The sequence below is a fragment of the Rhinopithecus bieti genome, unplaced genomic scaffold (assembly GCF_001698545.2).
Source record: "Rhinopithecus bieti isolate Rb0 unplaced genomic scaffold, ASM169854v2 scaffold_42532, whole genome shotgun sequence".
Classification (NCBI taxonomy): Eukaryota; Metazoa; Chordata; class Mammalia; order Primates; family Cercopithecidae; genus Rhinopithecus; species Rhinopithecus bieti.
This window is the reverse complement of record NW_016818301.1, coordinates 1,787,974-1,808,512: the sequence shown is the minus strand read 5'-3', so window position 1 is coordinate 1,808,512 and position 20,539 is coordinate 1,787,974. Positions and strand designations below refer to the sequence as shown.

At 46.8% G+C, this 20,539-nt stretch overlaps 1 protein-coding gene across 10 annotated transcripts in view; it reads left to right on the top strand.

The window, feature by feature from the left end:
• The window catches only part of PLCD4 (phospholipase C delta 4), a 40,148-nt gene that overhangs the window by 8,308 nt on the left and 11,301 nt on the right, over positions 1-20,539 (top strand). For 4 of the 10 annotated variants that reach the window (XM_017856838.1, XM_017856837.1, XM_017856836.1 and 1 more), the window contains exons 2-16: positions 235-289; positions 426-584; positions 2,979-3,207; positions 5,908-6,037; positions 6,767-6,998; positions 11,450-11,651; positions 13,720-13,864; positions 14,847-14,999; positions 16,331-16,522; positions 17,596-17,691; positions 17,811-17,967; positions 18,320-18,436; positions 18,675-18,847; positions 19,931-20,066; positions 20,380-20,529. In XM_017856838.1, coding sequence (XP_017712327.1) covers positions 268-289; positions 426-584; positions 2,979-3,207; positions 5,908-6,037; positions 6,767-6,998; positions 11,450-11,651; positions 13,720-13,864; positions 14,847-14,999; positions 16,331-16,522; positions 17,596-17,691; positions 17,811-17,967; positions 18,320-18,436; positions 18,675-18,847; positions 19,931-20,066; positions 20,380-20,529 — 2,293 coding nt within the window. In that variant the 5' untranslated portion in view covers positions 235-267. Of the gene's footprint in view, positions 1-234; positions 290-425; positions 585-2,978; positions 3,230-5,907; positions 6,038-6,766; positions 6,999-11,449; positions 11,652-13,719; positions 13,865-14,846; positions 15,000-16,330; positions 16,523-17,595; positions 17,692-17,810; positions 17,968-18,319; positions 18,437-18,674; positions 18,848-19,930; positions 20,067-20,379; positions 20,530-20,539 lie in introns of all 10 variants that reach the window. The other 6 variants (XM_017856843.1, XM_017856841.1, XM_017856840.1 and 3 more) reach the window with 6 other exon arrangements.

Here is a 20,539-nt window from a genome sequence, read left to right as displayed (position 1 = left end):
GGGTGCTTGGTGGACTCTTTGGTTTAGCCTTCTCTGAAGATAGCCATGGGAAATAGCGGAGGCTCTGGGATCAGACATATCTTGATTTAAATTCTGATCCTTATGTGATTTGAGGCAGGTTTCTAGACCTATCTAAAGTCTCAGAGTCACTAAACTCAAAATCAGAAGCAAAAATCAGCTACAGACTATCTTTAAGATTCACCCAGAGCCCTTTGCTCTTCCTTTCTCCTTTAGGTGATCTGGTGCCAGCCGGTGGAACAGTAGGTGATGGCGTCCCTGCTGCAAGACCGTGAGTGTCCCTGCAGGGGAAGAGGGCTTAGCATATAGCTCAGGGAAGGGAAGGAGGCTGGACCCCTGTTCGAGAGCTTTCCCTGGGCCTGCTACCCTCTCTGCTGGCTATCTAACCCCTGCTTTTCCTGACCTAGGGCTGACCACTGATCAGGACTTGCTGCTGATGCAGGAAGGCATGCTGATGCGCAAGGTGAGGTCCAAAAGCTGGAAGAAGCTAAGATACTTCAGACTTCAGAATGACGGCATGACAGTCTGGCATGCACGGCAGGCCAGGGGCAGTGCCAAGCCCAGCTGTGAGTGACCTGGATAGTGGGGGGTGGATACATGGGTGGATAGAGTCCTGAGGAGCCTGGCAGGGGAGGGACCAAAGTTCTACGATAGTGTGCGTTTGTGCTGTCCTAATTGTGGCTATATCTGAGCCTGTAAAAAGAAATCATAACACTACTTGCCTCATAAGGCTGTAATGAGGATTAAATTAGTTATTGTATATAAAAGGCTCGGGAGAGTACTGGAACATAGTAAGACATAATAAATCATTGGTTACATCTTGTTATTATTATAATAAGACCATCATCTTGGGCATCAGCCTGCCTGAATTAAAGCCCTAGCTCTGCCACTTTCTGCATAGCTGTGGAAAATCAAGTAGTTAAGCTATGGCTGGGCCTGGTGGCTCAATGCCTGTAATCCCAGCAATTTGGGAGGTCGAGGCAGGGGGACTGCTTGAGACCAGAAGTTCAAGACCAGCCTGGATAACATAGGGAGATCCTGTCTCTATAAAAAATAAAAATAGGCCGGGCGCGGTGGCTCAAGCCTATAATCCCAGCACTTTGGGAGGCCGAGACGGGCGGATCACAAGGTCAGGAGTTCGAGACCATCCTGGCGACCACGGTGAAACCCTGTCTCTACTAAAAAAATACAAAAAAGCTAGCCGGGCGAGGTGGCTGGCGCCTGTAGTCCCAGCTACTCGGGAGGCTGAGGCAGGAGAATGGCGTAAACCTGGGAGGCGGAGCTTGCAGTGAGCTCAGATCCGGCCACTGCACTCCAGCCCGGGTGACAGAGCGAGACTCTGTCTCAAAAAATAAATAAATAAATAAATAAAATAAAAAAATTAGCCGGGTGTGGTGCTNTAAAAAAATACAAAAAAGCTAGCCGGGCGAGGTGGCTGGCGCCTGTAGTCCCAGCTACTCGGGAGGCTGAGGCAGGAGAATGGCGTAAACCTGGGAGGCGGAGCTTGCAGTGAGCTCAGATCCGGCCACTGCACTCCAGCCCGGGTGACAGAGCGAGACTCTGTCTCAAAAAATAAATAAATAAATAAATAAAAATAAAAAATTAGCCGGGTGTGGTGCTGTACGCCTGTGGTCTCAGCTATTTGGGAGGCTAAGATGGCAGGATCACTTGAGCCCAGGAGGTTGAGACTGCAGTGAGCTGTGATCACACCACTGCACTCCACCTGGGTGAGTGAGACCCTGTCTCTAAAAAAATACATATATACATACATACATACATACATACATCAAGCTTCAGTTTCCTCATCTGTAAAATGGGGAGTAAACAGTATCTGCTTAGTAGGTTACAAGGACTCAGTTAGTTAACATGTAAAACACTTAGCATGCGATGTAAAACCAGAATGCATTTAATAAATGTTAGCCATCATGATAAATATTTTTAAATACAAAATTGCAGCCAGGTGTAGTGGATCATGCCTGTAATCCCAGCACTTTGGGAGGCTGAGGCAGGCAGGTCACTTGAGGTCAGGAGTTTGAGGGCAGGCAGGTCACTTGAGGTCAGGAGTTTGAGACCAGCCTGGCCAACATGGTGAAACCCCATCTCTACTAAAAATACAAAAATTAGCCGGGCTTGGTGGCGGGCACCTGTAGTCCCAGCTACTCGGAAGGCTAAGGGCGGAGAATCGCTTGAACTCAGGAGGCAGAGGTTACAGTGAGCCTAGATTGTGCCATTGCACTCCAGCCTGGGTGACGAGCAAAACTTGGTCTCAAAAAACAAAATAAAACAAAAAACAAAACAAAGCAGTGTGCACTTATTGGCCAAACTCTTTATGATAACAGGAAATAATTTGATCACAGGACACATCTAAGAGAGTCTGTTTTAGAGACAAATTGCTCACAATCCGTACCACCCCCAGCTGAGGTAAGAGGGTGAAAGAATTTCTCTGGTTCCCTTGTAGACATCTGGAAAGAGGAAGCCCTCAAACCTGGAATGGGAGAACTGGACTTAGGGATATAATGCTTTAGTATAACTGCTTCTGCCTTTCAAATGTATTTCCATTTGTCATCCCTACCAGTCCTCCTGTGATCACCATTGGGGCTGCCTATGGAAGGGGATTATCCATTATATCAGATGAGGACACTGAGGAGTTAAGTCAATTTGGTTTGTGTCATACTGCCAGCTTGTGGCTGGAAGCCATGTCTTGCCACTCGCAGCACAGGCCCTTTGCCATGCTGCCTTTGAAAACATATGGACTCCTGAATCCCTGGTGATTCATATGGACTCCTGAATCCCTGGTGTCTGCATCTCTCTTCCCGTAATGCTTTTTGGGATTCAGTCTGCAGAGGCTGGGGTTCTTTTCTATGGTGTCATGGAGAAGGGGGTGCTGGTCCTTCACTCTTAGCCCCTGCTATTTGTTGGACTCCCTTCCTCAATGCCTCCACCTGCTTCTTCTCTGGCAGTCTCAATCTCTGATGTGGAGACAATACGTAATGGCCATGATTCCGAGTTGCTGCGTAGCCTGACAGAGGAGCTTCCCCTGGAGCAGGGCTTCACCGTTGTCTTCCACGGCCGCCGCTCCAACCTGGACCTGGTGGCCAACAGTGTTGAGGAGGCCCAGATATGGATGCGAGGGCTCCACCTGTTGGTGGATCTTGTCACCAGCATGGACCATCAGGAGCGCCTGGACCAGTATCGGCAGGATGGAGTCAGGGTGGGTGAGGGATCACTCTATCCCTGAAGGAGCCAGATGTAACAGGTTTAGGAAAAGTGAGAAGGGGTGCACAGCTAGGGAGGCCCAAGTGTCTAGATAGTATGGGCAGGGACAGCTCAGGTCAATGTGAGACAGAATACTGAGGGAGGAATGGATGCTAGGGATGACACAGCCAGGCATGAATCAGGAACCCCAGGATTGGAGGAAGAGGCAGTGAGAGGCAGAGGAGCAAACAAGATGCTTCTCCTAAGAGCTGCACAGAAGATCCCAGTGGCATTAACCAGTATATAGGTGGGAAGCAACCCCTTAGAAGGCTCAGTGACAGACTCACTCCAAGTTTCCTGGATTGTTTACCATTTCATTCATTTATTCATTCATGATCTATTAAGCAGAACATATCAGGCACTATGCCAGACTGTAGGGGTCTGTAGAGGTGGGGTTTCACCACATTGTCCAGGCTGGTGTCAAACTCCTGGCCTCCGGTGATCCACCAGCCTCAGCTTCTCAAAGTGCTTGGATTAATTACAGGTGTGAGCTACTGCACCTGGCCACACCTGGCTAATTTAATTTTTTAAAGTTTATTTTATGGGTCAGGTGCAATGGCTCACACCTGTAATCCCAGCACTTTGGGAGGCTGAGGTGGGCGAATCATGTGAGCCCAGGAGTTAGAGACTAGCCTGAGCAATGTGGCAAAATCCCATCTCTACAAAACAAAACAAAAAATTAGCCAGGTGGATTACATGCCTGTAATCTCAGCTGCTTGGGAAGCCTGTAATCTCAGCTGCTTGGGAAGTTTGACACCAGCCTGGACAATGTGGTGAAACCCCACCTCTACAAAAAATACAAAAAAATTAGCTGGGTATGGTGACACATGGCTGCAATCCCAGCTACTCCAGAGGCTGAGGCACGAGAATCACTTGAACTGGAAAAGGTTGCAGGGAGCCGAGATGGTGCCACTGCACCCTAGCCTGGGTGACAGAGTAAGACTCTGTCTCCAAAAAAAATTTTTTCTTTAATTATAAAAGAATTTTTATTTCTTTATTTATAATAAACAAATAAAGTAGCCAGGTGTGGTGGTGCACACCTATAGTCCCAGCTACTTGAGAGGCTGAGGTGGGAGGATCACTTTGGTCTGGGAGCTCAAGGCTGTAGTGAGCCATGATTACACCACTTTACTTCAGCCTGGGTAACAGAGCGAGACTCTGTCTAAAACAAACAAACAAACAAAAACAGCCAGGTATGGTGGTGGGTGCCTGTAATCTCAGCTACTCAGGAGACTGAGGCAGGATAATCTCTTGGACCCAGGAGATGGCAGTTGCAGTGAGCCAAGATCACCCTAGTGCACTCCAGCCTGGGTGACGAAGTGAGACTCTGTCTCAAAAAAAAAAAAAAAAAAAAGGCCAGGCGCGGTGGCTCAGGCCTGTAATCCCAGCACTTTGGGAGGCCGAGGTGGGCGGATCACAAGGTCAGGAGATCGAGACCATTCTGGCTAACACGGTGAAACCCTGTCTTTACTAAAAATACAAAAAATTAGCTGGGTGTGGTGGTGGCCACCTGTAGTCCCAGCTACTCAGGAGGCTGAGGCAGGAGAATGGCATGAACCCGGGAGGCGGAGCTTGCGGTGAGCAGAGATCGTGCCACTGCACGTGGCTCATGCCTGTAATCCCAGCACTCTGGGAGGCCGAGGTGGGCAGATCACAAGTTCAGGAGATCGAGACCATCCTGGCTAACACAGTGAAACCCCATCTCTACTAAAAATACAAAAAAAAGGCTGGACGCAGTGGCTCACGCCTGTAATCCCAGCACTTTGGGAGGCCGAGGTGGGAGGATCACGAGGTCAGGAGATCAAGACCATTCTGACTAACACTGTGAAACCCCGTCAACACTGTGAGCCAAGATCGCACCACTGCACACCAGCCTGGGTGACAAAGCAAGATTCCATCTCAAAAAAAAAAAAAAAATTAGCTGGTGTGGTGGCGGGCGCCTGTAGTCCCAGCTACTCGGGAGGCTGAGGCAGGAGAATGACGTGAACCTGGGAGGTGGAGGTAGCAGTGAGCTGAGATCACGCCACTACACTCCAGCCGGGGCGACAGTGCAAGACTCCGTCTCAAAAGCAAAAACAAAAACGCCTAAAGGAATATGGACTTTTTTTGTTTTGAGACAGAATCTCACTCCATCACCCAGGCTGGAATGCAGTGGTGCGATCTCGGCTCCATGCAACCTCTGCCTCCCTGATTCAAGCGATTCTCATGTCTCAGCCTCCCTTGTAGCTGGAACAACAGGTGTGTGCCACCACACCCAGATAAATTTTTTGTATTTTTAGTAGGGATGGGAGTTCACCATGTTGGCCAGGCTGGTCTCGAAACTCCTGACCTCATGTGATCCACCCACCTTGGCCTTCCAAAGTGCTGGGTTTACAGGAGTGAGCCATCGTGTCTGGCCAGAATATAGATGTCTTTCTGCAGGCAACAGGGAGGTCCCTGCAGGTGCCTGGGCCATACAGTGACAAGACAGATTGGTACTCTAGAGAGATTATTCTAGAAGCTGTGTGGAGAATGGATTGGCACTGGGGAGAGAGACTGGCAGGAAAGACGGGAGAGATGTAAGTGGATGAATGTGCACACACAACTCCACACACAAACAGACACATTAGTACTTTTGCCTTGACTCATACCTGGATGGCTGAGTGACTGGTTTCAACGTGGAGACAAAAATCAGGATGGTAAGATGAGTTTCCAAGAAGTTCAGCGGTTATTGCACCTAATGAATGTGGAAATGGACCAAGAATATGCCTTCAGTCTTTTTCAGGTGAGTCTGCGGGGAAGGATTTCCAACAGCCAACCAGGCCACATTTTCATTTGGCCAGAAGTCCTCTGACCCCAGTTCACAACACTCAATTGTTAAATCTCTGCTATGTGCCCTAAGTGCTAGGCTCAATGCTCTAGGCTTGATGGGAAGTATAGGGGGTGATTCTTGCCTTTCAGTCTTGTTGAAAAGTCATAATTCTATGAAAGGTAAATAACAATATGTTATTACGTTGGACCTCAAGGACCTCTCTGTCCATGGCCAGAATTTCACAGGTGCTAGAATAATGGAAAACCCCAGATGGAATGTGAGTAAATAGGAGGAGGGACCTTCTGACCTTTTAGGGACCTTTGGGAGATTTAATTCTTTCTAGTTGAAAATTTTCTCTAGTAGCAAATGGTATGGCTAAACTTTTGCTTCTTACCTACTGAAGTGATTTATTCTATGAACACTAAATGTTAGGAGTTCCGTGGGAGTTTTATGGAAGCATGTTTGGATCTATCTGTCTGTAAAATTGCTTTTACAGTGCAAGTCAAGGTCATAACATTTCCCGTTCTCCATGATGTGCTTATTTCACATTGCATGCTTATATCAAAACATCTAATTTACCATATGAATATATACACCTATGTACCCACAAACATTTAAAAAATTTTTAAAAATTAAAATAAAAAGATCATAACATTTCCCATTAAAAGGTACATTCACTCTCCCCTAAACCCTCTCTTGCAGGCAGCAGACACGTCCCAGTCTGGGACTCTGGAAGGAGAAGAATTTGTACAGTTCTATAAGGCATTGACTAAACGTGCTGAGGTGCAAGAACTATTTGAAAGTTTTTCAGCTGATGGGCAGAAGCTGACTCTGCTGGAATTTTTGGATTTCCTCCGAGAGGAGCAGAAGGAGAGAGACTGCACCTCCGAGCTTGCTCTGGAACTCATTGACCGCTATGAACCTTCAGACAGTGGTAAGATGAATCAGGTGGAGAGGCACCAGACATAGGGGTTGGAGAGAGGGGCATGATTACAAGGTCCAGAGACAAGCAGCCATCTGCCTGAGTGAAGATTGAGTCTTTCCCTATCCTGATCCCTACCCAATCATCTCATTTAACCACTCCTCCCAAAGGAGGGCAGGCATTCCCTGTTCAGACAAGACAGAGATTTCCTCTGAGGTGCTACATCTCTCAGGAGGAAGAAGAGTCCATGGCTCCCCATTCCTCCATTATGCTCATGTTTCCTTTACTTTCAGGAAGTTCTTTCTGATACCAGCTTTGCTCTCACTGGAAACAGAAAACCCTTGATCCTCTTTCTTTGGCCTCTTCTGTAGTGCAAATGATTCCTTTTCCTCTGGTTCTTCTTTCATGGTTCCTGTTTGCTATTCCTTTAAATGCTGGCTCTCTGCCCTTTCCTGAGTTGTCTTCAATTCAAGTGGTTCTTGAGTCTCTAAGCCCCTGAGCCAGAAAGCCAGTTAGCCCCTGGCTGGGGGAATAAGGAGGCCAGTTACTTAGCTTTTAACAAGTGCAGCTGAAATATACCCTCTTGGTCTTCAAAGTTTCTTCCTCTTGCCTCTTCAGTAGACTCATTTCCTGCCCTCCATTCCCTTCAGATTGTGAGAAATTTACATTAATAATAAATAATTTACAAGGAACTTTCACATTCCTCATTTCATTTAGTCCTTAGTACAACCTTGCAAGTCAACAGTAATCTTTATTGGTCCTTTATTACATATCCCATAATGTTCTAATATCTCTATGTACCTTTTCCTTTTTCTTTTCTTTTTTTGTTTTGTTTTGTTTTGTTTTGTTTTTTGAGACAGTTTTGCTCTTATTGCCCAGGCTGGAGTGCAATGGCATGATCTTGGTTCACCATAACCTCCGCCTCCCGGGTTCAAACAATTTTCCTGCCTCAGCCTTCCGAGTAGCTGGGATTACAGGCATGCGTCGTCACACCCGGCTAATTTTGTATTTTTAGTAGAGGATAGGGTTTCACCATGTTGGTCAGGCTGGTCTCGAACTCCCGACCTTAGGTGATTCACCTGCCTTAGCCTCCCAAAATGCTGGGATTATAGGCATGAGCCACCAGGCCTGGTATCTACCTTTTCTAATACAATGATCTGTTGAAATGGGTCCTGCTATTAAATCAGTTGTATAAAAGAGGAAAACTGAGGTTTAGAAAGATTCAGTGACTTGCTCAAAGCCAACATAATGAGAGAGGAACTGAGATTCAAACCCAGGTCATCTGACTCTTAGCCAGTGCCTCTCTTGAGAATGAGGGTAAGAGCTGGGATGAATGAGAGCTCGACAAGTGATCCAGGTATTCTGGGTCTAAACTCTTACTCCCTTTTATTCATTCATTCATTCATTCATTCATTCATTCATTCACTACTTCAGTGAATGCTTATTGAGTTCCTATAATGTGTCAGGACCTATGCTAGGCACCGGAGATATATTAGTGCCTAGATCAGACAAGGACACTGCCCTCGTAAAACTTAGAGTCACACAGAAAACATTACAATCAGTTATTTCAGATTTGTTTGGGTGTTCAGAATAGAGGTTGTAGTCTGAGTGCAGTGGCTCACACCTGTAATCCCAGCACTTTGGGAGGCCAAGACGAGCAGATAACCTGAGGCCAGGAGTTCGAGACCAGCCTGGCCAACATGGTGAAACTCTGTGTCTACTGAAAATACAAAAATTAGCCAGGCGTGGTGGTGCACACTTGTAATTCCAGCTACTTGGGAGGCTGAGGCATGAAAATCGCTTGAACTTGGTAGGTGGAGGCAGTAGTAAGCCGAGATTACACCACTGCACTCCAGCCTGAGTGTCGTGGGCAGACTATGTCTCAGAAAGAAAAAAAAAAGAAAGAAAAAAAAAAGAATGGAGGTTCTAAAGCAATCATTTCAGAAAATGAAAGTGAAGAGAGTTAAGAAAGGTTAAGAAATAGGATCTCTAGGCCAGGCGCTGTGGCTCACACTTGGAATCCCAGCACTTTGGGAGGCCGAGGCAGGAGGATCACCTGATGTCAGGAGTTCAAGAACAGCCTGGCCTACATGGTGAAACCCCGTCTCCACTAAAAACACAAAAAATTAGCCGGGTATGGTGGCAGGAGCCTGTAATCCCAGTTACTCAGGAGGTTGAGATAGGAGAATCGCTTGAACCTGGAAAGCAGAGGTTGCAATGAGCCGAGATCATGCCACTGCACTCCAGCCTGGACGACAGACCAAGACTCTGTCTCAAAAAAAAAAAAAAAAAGAAGAAAAGAAAAGAAAGAAAGAAAGACAGAGAGAGAGAAAAGAAAGAAAGAAAGAGAGAAAAGAAAGAAAAGAAAGAAAAGAAAGAAAGAAAGAAAGAAAGAAAGAGGATCTTCTGTTCCCTGTGCAGAATCCAGTAAACATCAGTCACATTTCTTTCAACTTTCGACCCCCACCCCTCTTGGTATTTCCTTCCCTTGAACTTGGCAATCAGATACTACATCTGGCTACAGAGAGTAGTATCAGTCAAAAAACCTGGGCTCAGGTCTCCAATGTGCTTATTAACTGAGTAACTGTGAGCAAGTCACTTAATCTAACTAACTCAGTTTTCTCATTTGTAAAATAATTGATGACCAAATGAAATAATGCACATGAAAAGTATCTGACAACAGTAAATTTACCTGAGTGATTTATTACTGTCAAGAATTAAACTTTCTGGCTGGGCACAATGGCTCATGCCTGTAATCCCAGCACTTTGGGAGGCCGAGGCAGGCGGATCACTTAAGGTCAGGAGTTCGAGACCAGCCTGGCCAACATGGTGAAACCCCTTCTCTACTAAAAATATAAAAATTAGCCAGGTATGGTGGTGGGCACCTGTAATTTGAGCTACTCAGGTGCCTGAGGCAGGAGAATCGCTTGAACCTGGGAGGCGGAGGTTGCAGTGAGTGGAAATTGAACCATAGCACTCTAACCTGGGTGACAGAGCGTGAGACTCCGTCTCAAAAACAAATCAACCAACCAACAAACAAAAAGAATGAAACTTCCACCAGGTGTGGTAGCTCATGCCTATAATACAGGAGGCTGAGGCAGGAGGACTGCTTGAGTTCAGGAGTTCAAGACCAGCCTGGACAACATAGTGAGACCCCATCTCTAAAAAAAAAAAAAAATTAACCAGGCCTGGTGGCACATTCCTGTAGTCTCAGCTACTTGAGAGGCTGAGGTGAGAGGATTGCTTGAGCCCGGAGGTCAAGGCTGCAGTGAGTTGTGATTGTGCCACTGCATCCAACCTGGGTGACAGAGTGAGACTCTGTCTCAAAAAAATAAAAGGAAACTTCCTGCCCGACTTCCTGTCCTTCTTCACAATCTCCAGGCCTTGTGAAACCTGGAGCAAGGAAGCTGGCCATGAGAGTCAGGTTGTTCCACCTTCCAGGTGAGCCTCCTTGTAGCAACATTATTCTCAGTGAGACTGAACAGCCCAGTGGTACAGGGCATGGCTCTGACACCTGGCGGCCTGGGTTCAAATCCCAGCTTCTACACTTAGTAATTATGAGACCTGGAGCAAGTTACCTAACCTCTCATGGCAGATTATATTACATCTACTTCATCATGTTAGTAAGAACATGAGTGAGATGCTGCATGGAATGCCCTGGGCATAGAGCGAGTGCTTAACAGTTGTTAAGTCATTGTTATTGTTGTTGTATAAAGCCCATACTGAGATTGGAAGGAGCTATGGAAGGAGTAGCAGGGCCCTTTCCTCAATGGGAGTGTAGTCTAAGAGGATGTTGACAAATGCTCCTCAAAACATCATATGGGAACGTGGACAGTAAGAAGAAACCTTCAGGCCATAGTTAGTCACAGGTACACAGCCCAAGGAAGAAAATACAGGTAGCTTGGCCATGTCACTAAGCCTTTGACTTTGATTCTCTCTGGGCCTCAGTTTCTCCATCTATAAAATTAGCCCTTTGGATGTTGTCCATTATAGTAACTGTGAACTCCATTTGGCTATTTAAAATTAAATTAACTAAAATCTAATAAAATTGAAAATTTAGTTCTTCAGTTACACAAGCCATATTTCAAGTGCTCAGTAGCCACATGTGGCTAGAGGCTACTATATATGACACTGCAGAATAAAACTTTTTCTCATTAGTACTGTAACATAAAAAAAGACCAAAAAAAGTAAAAAAAGAAAAAGACATTTATCTCATTATAGGAAGTTCTATTGGATAGCACTGGACTTGAATTATCTTAATGATTCCTTTTAACATTCTTTGAGGGTGGGAATGATTGAAATGATACACACTAGGTGGGGCAAGTTTGGGATCTAAAGGCTGGGAATGGGTGCCATCTGAAAGGCAGGACTCTGGATGGAGTGGGAGGAAGGATGGTCTGTAGGTGTGCTGGGATGCTCCCATTCAGAGCTTCTTACCTAGTGTTCCCCTATCCACACTCCAGGCAAACTGCGGCATGTGCTGAGCATGGATGGCTTCCTCAGCTACCTCTGCTCTAAGGATGGAGACATCTTCAACCCAGACTGCCTCCCCATCTATCAGGATATGACTCAACCCCTGAACCACTACTTCATCTGCTCTTCTCATAACACCTACCTAGTGGGGGACCAGCTTTGTGGCCAGAGCAGCGTCGAGGGATATATACGGTGCAGTGGTGGTAGAGAAGGGGTCCAACTCATGAGAGGGACCGTGTAGAAAAGTGAGGGGAGCTGTCAGTGTCTAACAGATTGGGACAGTGTTGTGGGGGTTTAGGGGCTGAGGAGCCCTGGATACCAGAGACACTTGGCAGAGATATTGAAGATGGGTGGGAGAATGGTAATGAAACCCAATGGGTAAATGGAACTTCTCTTTCACAAGCTATGAAACTCTCCTGGAACTCAGAGGCCCTCACAGATTTATATTTAACAAATAAATAAACAGATTGTTAAATGGAAGGCAATAGAGAATAGGAGTTAAAAATATAGGTTCTGGGCCAGGCCCGGTGGCTCACGCCTGTAATCCCAGCACTTTGGGAGGCCGAGGGTGGGCGATATCACGACAGGTCAAGGAGGATCAAGACCACGCGGTGAACCCGTCCCTGCTATGAAAAATGACAAAAAAATTAGCCGGGCGCGGTGGCGGGTTGCCTGTAGTCCGCGCTACTCAGGCCTGTTGTACAGAAGGCTGGACGGCACAGGAGAATGCCACATGTCTGAACCGGGCGCGAGAGGCAGAGCTTGCAGTCCGAGCCAAGATTGCGTCACTGAGCAAACCTGGAGGCCAGAAGTTCCCTCAACAGGCACCCTGGGCGACAGACGAGACTCCGCCTCAAAAAAAAAAAACAAACAAAACAACACCAAAATGGAAAAAACAAAAAATATAGGTATCGGGTGGGCACGGTGGCTCACGCGCTGTAAATCCCCAGCACTTTGGGAGGCTGAGGTGTGGCGGATCACGAGGTCAAGGGATTGAGACTATCCTGGCTAACAATAGTGAAACCCTGTCTCGTAACAAAAAAAGTACAAAAAATTACAGGTGGCGGGCACCTGTAGTCCCAGCTACTTGGGAGACTGAGGCAGGGAGATGGCGTGAACCCCAGGAGGTGGAAGGGCTTGCAGTGAGCCGAGATCGCCCACTGCACTCCACCTGGCGACAGAGCGAGACTCCGTCTCAAAAATATAATAAATAAATAAATAAATAAATATATTTAAAATATATATATGTATAGATATAGGTTCTGGAGTCAGACCATCTGAAATTATATCTTTCAGATATAATATATAAATATAAATCAGATATAATTTCTAGCTCTTTCACTTGGTACTCTGGGGCTAAGTATTTAACCTCTATGCCTCAGTCTCCCCATCTATGAAACAGGGATGGTAACAGTGCCTATTCTGTCTGGGTTGTTGTGAAGAGATAATCCATATGTCAATAGCTAATAAGCAGTTGCTGATTTTATGGTGACTAATCATGGATTAGATTGAATAGTCAAGATATCTTTGTATTACCAGCAACTGAACTAGTAGCTTCAAGGGATACAAGGATGAGTGGAACATATAGTTTCCACCTTAGGAAGTCTAGCTGAGAAATTAAGGTGTAAATTTACTGACAGTTTGAATAACCAGGGTGTTGTATAGGGATATAAAGCCAGAACACCTTGGCTTATGCCTGTAATTCCAGCACTTTGGGAGACCGAGGCGGGGAGATCACTTGAGCCCAGGAGTTTGAGACCAGGCTGGGCAACATAGTGAGAGCCCGTCTCTACAAAAAATACAAAAATTAGCCAGGCATGGTGATGTGTGCCTGTAGTATCAGCTACTCGGGAGGCTGACGTGGGAGGATCGCTTGAGCCTGAGAGGTCAAGGCTGCAGTGAGCCATGATCGCACCACTGCACTCTAGCCTGGGTGACAGATTTAGACCCTGTCTCAAAAAAATAAAAGTAAATATAAATAAATAAGTAAAACCAGAACACCAGAAGCATCATGAGCCAATGTGTGATAGATTGCTATGGAAGGACTGTGAGTCGGGTGGGCTGAAGTATGGGTGGAGATCAGCGTGAGCTTGTAGCAGTGTCCCCATGGATGGAGAAGGCTCTATGCAGATGTAGCTTGAAGGGGTCTGGATGGGTAAGTGCTGGTGAGCGCTGTTCTCTCCAGAGTGGGGAGACAGTCCCTAGGTAGAAGATCCGATATTGACCTCTCCTATCTCTTGGGGGGATGGGGTTCTTTCAGGGCCCTGAAGCGGGGGTGCCGCTGCGTGGAGGTGGATGTATGGGATGGACCTAGTGGGGAACCTGTCGTTTACCACGGACACACCCTGACCTCCCGCATCCTGTTCAAAGATGTCGTGGCCACAGTAGCACAGTATGCCTTCCAGGTAGTAGCCCCAGAATGGGGACACTGGTGAGGCCAGAAGGTCTGAGGGAAGAGCGACTGGCTCAGGGTCTGGGGAGGGTGGAGGAGTGCAGGGGAAGCTCCAGCAAGAGAGGATTTAACTGTAAAGCATCAGGCAAATACTAAAGGCTGATTATGAATAAGTGTTGGACGTGTTACTAATAATTCATAGTTATGGATTATACTTATGGTTAGAAACTATTACTTCTTCAGGCCAGGCGTGGTGGCTCACACCTATAATCCCAGCACTTTGGGAGGCCGAGGCGGGTGGATCACCTGAGGTTGGGAGTTTGAGACTAACCTGACCAACATGGAGAAACCCTGTCTCTGTTAAAAATAGAAAAACAGAAAATTAGCTGGGCATGGTAGCACATGCCTATAATCCCAGCTACTTGGGGGGCTAAAGCAGGAGAATCCTTTGAACCCAGGAGGCGGAGGTTGCAGTGAGCTGAGATCACACCAGTGCACTCCAACCTGGGCAACAAGAGCGAAACTCCATCTCAAAAAAAAAACAAAACTATTACTTCTAACAAGTTCTATCACCCTTCTGGAAGAAGTGGATAGGAAACACAGAGATAGTGGTGAGTAGGGCTGAAGAACAATGGGAATCTGGAGGATGAAAGCATAAGAGTGCAACATGAACACATAACCAGGGAATGTGGCCTGGCCTTCCCACTCAGAGCCTGAAAACTCAAAGGTCCCAGAGGGGCCTGGGTCAGACTTGGCACAGGTATGAGATTTAGGATCCCAAGATGTGAATGTGTCTTTAGCTGTGGACAGTGTCTCAGGCATGGGCCTCAGACCCAGCAAGATCTCACTGAATCCTATAATGGAGTTGGAAGAGTTTAGCGATCAGGATACTCATTTGAGTGAGTAAGTAGGGAGGCCTAGGAAGCAGGTACTTGAAGAAGTAGGTTGCAGTGTTTTAGAACTCTGAATCCACTGTTCCCTCCCCTCACCACCAGACGTCAGACTATCCAGTCATCTTGTCCCTGGAAACCCACTGCAGCTGGGAGCAGCAACAGACCATGGCCCGCCATCTGACTGAGATCCTGGGGGAGCAGCTGCTGAGCACCACCTTGGATGGGGTGCTGCCCACTCAGCTGCCCTCACCTGAGGTAGGGACACTGTTCCTCCAGCCCAGACTCTGCTGTGGCTTCCGGATTCCTCCACCTGGGCTCCTTCCTCTAGGCCCCTCTTTGTTCCCTTCTTTCTATCCTCGGATGGACCACCTTGCTCTTTAATGTCCTTGGAGACAATTTTAACTTAAAATCTAATTGAACACAGAATTCTATTTATAGTTCTCTAAGTTTTAAATCAACAATTTACATTTTTTTTTTCTCAGTGGAAGTATCTTGATTTTTTTCCTTGTAGTTCATAGTTGTTGTGGACTATACAAAACATACAAAGGGAAATCTCCCCTCCTATCATAATCCCAACCTCTCCCATAACAAGCAGCTATCGACAGATTTTTTTTTTTTTTTTTTGAGACAGAATTTCGCGCGTGGCCCAGGCTGGAGTACAATGGCGTGATCTCGGCTCACTGCAACCTCCGCCTCCTGGCTTCAAGTGATTCTCCTGCCTCAGCCTCCTGAGTAGCTGGGATTACAGGCGTGCACCACCACACCTGGTTAAATTTTGTATTTTAGTAGAGATTAGGTTTCACTATGTTAGCCAGGCTGGTCTCGAATCCCTGACCTCACGTGATCCATCCTCCTCAGCCTCACAAATTACAGGCCTGAGCTACTGCGCCTGGCCCTGAGTTTTCAAGTCATGTTTCTAAAGGCTTTCCCACGGTAAGATTATTCAGGCCAGGTGCAGTGCAGTGGCTCACGCCTCTAATCCCAGCACTTTGGGAGGCCGAGGCAGGTGGATCATGAAGTCAGGTGTTCGAATCCAGCCTGGCCAACATAGTGAAAACCCGTCTTTACTAAAAATACAAAAAGTTAGCTGGGCATGCTGGTGGGCGCCTGTAATCCCAGCTACTCGGGAGACTGAGGCAGGAGAATCACTTGAACATGGGAGGTGGAGGTTGCAGTGAGCTGAGACTGTGCCACTGCACTCCAGCCCAGGCGACAGTGGGAGACTCCGTCAAAAAAAAAAAAAAAAGAAAGAAAAAAAAGATTATTAAAAAAGATTCCCTATTTTCTTATGGTATTCTTATGTTCTTTATATTGACATGTAAATCTCTAATCTATAAGGAGTATTTACTGTGTCAAATGTGTGGCAGGAAGCCACATATATTATTTTCCATATAGATAGAGATGTTAAAAGTTTGCTTAACAATATGGGAATTCCAATTGTATGTATCAAGCAGCTGATCTCTTCCCTCAGGAACTTCCGACCACTCACTCACTTCCTCTGCCTTTGAGAACAATGAGGCTGGCATGATTCCCAGGAGTACCCGAGAGCAGACAGGTAGACAGGCCCCTTCATTTTTGTCCCCTAGGAGCTTCGGAGGAAGATCCTGGTGAAGGGGAAGAAGTTAACACTTGAGGAAGACCTGGAATATGAGGAAGAGGAAGTAGAGCCTGAGCTGGAGGGTGAGCATGAGTCAGAATTGGCGCTGGAGTCCCAGTTTGAGACTGAGCCTGAGCCTGAGCCCCAGGAGCAGAACCTTCAGATTAAGGACAAAAAGAAGGTAAGCCAGGAGTGGTCTTTCTGCTTTGGTATTTAGTCAGCTTGCACAAGCTGAGGGCCTGTTCGTGAAGACTGGAGCTGTGCAAGGTGCCAGGGCCAAGGAGCAATGACCCTTCCTCCCAATGAAGGAGATTTAAGAATGCATATATGGCATCAACATATATTATATACTGCCATATATAGGTATGTTGCAGTGGCTTTCCAACTTCTTTGGGCCACAAAATCTTTTAATTTTTTTTATTAATGAAATCTTATACAAAATAGATAAATGCAGAACCATCCTAGTTGAAGCACCCATTTGGCTCTCTCCTGGGTGCCCTAGTGACTCCTAAGACATTTTTGTACTTCTTGGTCTTCTTAAAGGCCAGCTTGAAAACCAGTAATGAGGGGATGTGTGTCTGTATGTGTAACATTATTATATTGGGTAAGTAGGGGTTACTGGAATGATTGCTGTGACCTCAACCAAAGTGGGCACAGAGAAAGCTTCTTGGAAAGGGTTTTAGGAAGGACCAGCAGTAGCCAGAGCAGGAAGGAGAGCGCTTTGAGGTGGGGAAGCTGAAGGCTCTGAGAAGGCTATGCTAGAGTGGTCCATCTCCCTATGGGGAAGGGAGGCAGAGGGAGAAGGGATGCCACTGGTGGGGCCTCCAAGATCCTGGTTTGAAGTCTGCCTTTCTCTCTCTTGTGCATTTGTGTGGCTCATTCAGCTGACTGACTCCTAGCTTATCCTGTGCTTTCTGGGGCTGTGGTGTCTAACCTGCTGCCATGTCCAGGGATGGAAATGGGAATTCAGGAGACAAATCCAAAGATATAACTCTGGGACTCTCACATCCTTCCAGGTGTGACTTCCATGACCATTTGCATACCTTGACATATCTGTCTGGATTCATGTACATTTTGACCAAAGATTATTGTTCCTTTGTTTTAAATGAGAGGGAGGGAGGATAATGCCTGTTTAAAAATAATAAATTTAAAACCTCTTACCCAGGACGTAACATAGAGCAAACACAAGCCCAGAGGCTGACACTGATCCCACCAGTACATGCAGACCGCCTTTATTCCCATTCCCACCCCCAGGTTGTGACGTGTCCGCTGTTTTGTCCGTCTATCTGTTGTCAGATTGTGACCCAGGCTCCTATTTCCAAGCCTGAGTCCCTTCTCTTGTCCCGGCAGGTGAGGCAGGAGGGAGAATACACCGGGGAGGCAGTGGGCAGAGGTTTAGGTTGGATGGCCATTAGCTTCTTCTCTGACTGCTGAGGGTTCAATTCCATCTTCTTTTACACCTTTTCCAGAAATCCAAGAACATCTTGTGTCCAGCCCTCTCTTCCCTGGTTATCTATTTGAAGTCTGTCTCATTCCGCAGCTTCACACATTCAAAGGAGCACTACCACTTCTATGAGATATCATCTTTCTCTGAAACCAAGGCCAAGCGCCTCATCAAGGAGGCTGGTCAGGACCAAAATGGAGGGATGGGGAGGGAAGTGGGATGGATAGGTTCAGGCCCGAAGGACTGGCAGGTAAGTCCCAAGAAAAAAGACAAAGTATCTAAGGAGGGATGAAGGAATTCAGAAACTCCTCAGAACAGGCATGGGTACAGGAGTTATGAATAGTGGCTCAAGGGTCTAGAGGCAGGAAAGCTGGGGAAAATGGTCTGGATGGAACAGAATAGAGAGGCATAGTGAAACTTTCTGGAGCCAGCTTCAGATGCTGGAGAGAAGGGTGAAGGGTAGGCAGGGTCTTAGGACTAGTGAAGTGGGAGATTCCACCCCACTTCCATCTCCCTCTCTATACCCTTTTACAGGCAATGAGTTTGTGCAGCACAATACTTGGCAGTTAAGCCGTGTGTATCCCAGCGGCCTGAGGACAGACTCTTCCAACTACAACCCCCAGGAACTCTGGAATGCAGGCTGCCAGATGGGTGAGGCGGCAGCAGGAACTGGGAAGAGGGAGTGGAGGAGCAGCAGGTGGGAAATAAGTTCTCTAGTGACAGTAGGGTTGGGGAATGCTCAAGAAAATTGCTAGGCTGAGAAGTGCTATCAGTGGAGGTATTACCAGCAGGTACCATGTACCCAATACCTATCTTCTTAACTCCCTGAAAGAGGGGCTGGAAGGCCTCCATGGTGAATCTTGCTCTTCTTTTCTCCTGGGGCCCTTAGTGGCCATGAATATGCAGACTGCAGGGCTTGAAATGGACATCTGTGATGGGCATTTCCGCCAGAATGGCGGCTGTGGCTATGTGCTGAAGCCAGATTTCCTGCGTGATAACCAAAGTTCCTTCCACCCCGAGAGACCCATCAGCCCTTTCAAGGCCCAGACTCTCTTAATCCAGGTACAATGGAAATAAACTGTTGGGAAGAAACTGAGATAACTGGGATAGAAGTGAGGAAAGAGGTGGCTAGGCCTGACAGGAATATTAACTGTCTAGTTTTAGCTTTTGGAGCCAGCTGCCTAGCTTCAAACCACAACTTCCTAATTGGGTAATGTTGGGCAAGTTCCTTAACCTCTCCATACCTCAGTCTGCTCACCTGCAAAATGGGGGTAACATTACCACCTGCCTGACAGGGTTATAAGGAGTATAGCTGTTAATACGAAGTTCTTACAACTCCTGGTACACAGGAAGTGCTATAAAAGAGGCTGATTGGGAACGATAGCTTACACCTGTAATCTCAGCGCTTTGGAGGCCAAGGCAGGATTGCTTGAGCCCAGGAGTTTGAGACCAGCCTGGACAAATAGTGAGACCCCCGTAGTCCTGGCTACTTAGGAGACTAAGGCTGGAGGGTCACTTGAGCCCAGGAGTTGGAGGTTGTAGTGAGTGATGACCACCTCACTGCATTCCAGCTTGGGCAAGAGTGTCATCGTGTCTCTTTGAAAAAAAAAAAAAAAAAAAAAAGAGGCTGCTGTCATTAGCATGCCTACTTTCAAACTGTTGAATTTCTACCTGGATCCATTTTATTTTATTTATTTATTTATTCTGAGACAGAGTCTTGCTCTGCTGCCTAGGCCGGAGTGCAGTGGCATGATCTTGGCTCACTGCAACCTCCGCCTCCTCGGTTCAAGCGATTCTCCCATCTGAGCCTTCCGAGTAGTTGGGACTACAGGCGCCCGCCACCACGCCTTGCTTATTTTTGTATTTTTAGCAGAGATAGGATTTCACCATGTTGCCCAGGCTGGTCTCCTGATTTCAAGTGATCCACCCACCTCGGCCTCCCGAAGTGTTAGGATTACAGGTGTGAGCCACTGCACCTGGCCCTTGGATGCATTTTAAATTGCAGATAGAATACTAGAAGAAAATATATTACCCATGGAGGATGTTCTGCAAACCAAAAAGCTTCTCCTCCCCTGGGATTGGGAGTAGGGTCAGGTGGGGCTGGGCTGAGCAGGAACTCGTGAGATTCCAGAGCCCTCGTTACAGGTGATCAGTGGTCAGCAACTCCCCAAACTCAACAAGACCAAAGAGGGGTCCATTGTGGATCCACTGGTGAAAGTGCAGATCTTTGGTGTCCGTCTAGACACAGCACGGCAGGAGACCAACTATGTGGAGAACAATGGTGAGAAACTGGCAGTGCTGGGGAAGTGGGGGTAGGAGCATGATTAGTTTTCCTTCTAGTCTGCCTTCCATTAAGTATAGTCTCTGTTATTGCATGTCCCTACATGGGAGGCAGTGTGGAACAGTACAAAGAATCCTGGCTCTTTACTTAAAAGCTCCAGTGGACCTGGGCAAATTACTTGCTTACTCTGAGCCTTCTTCCTCACCTATAAAATGCTGATTGCCATCTAGATTAAATGAGAACACAAGAAAAGCAACCCAGTCAAGAAGACTGTCATAATGTCTTCTTCATTTCCTTCTATCCACCAACTCAGGTTTTAATCCATACTGGGGGCAGACACTGTGTTTCCGGGTGCTGGTGCCTGAACTTGCCATGCTGCGTTTTGTGGTAATGGATTATGACTGGAAATCCCGAAATGACTTTATTGGTCAGTACACCCTGCCTTGGACCTGCATGCAACAAGGTGAGCCAGC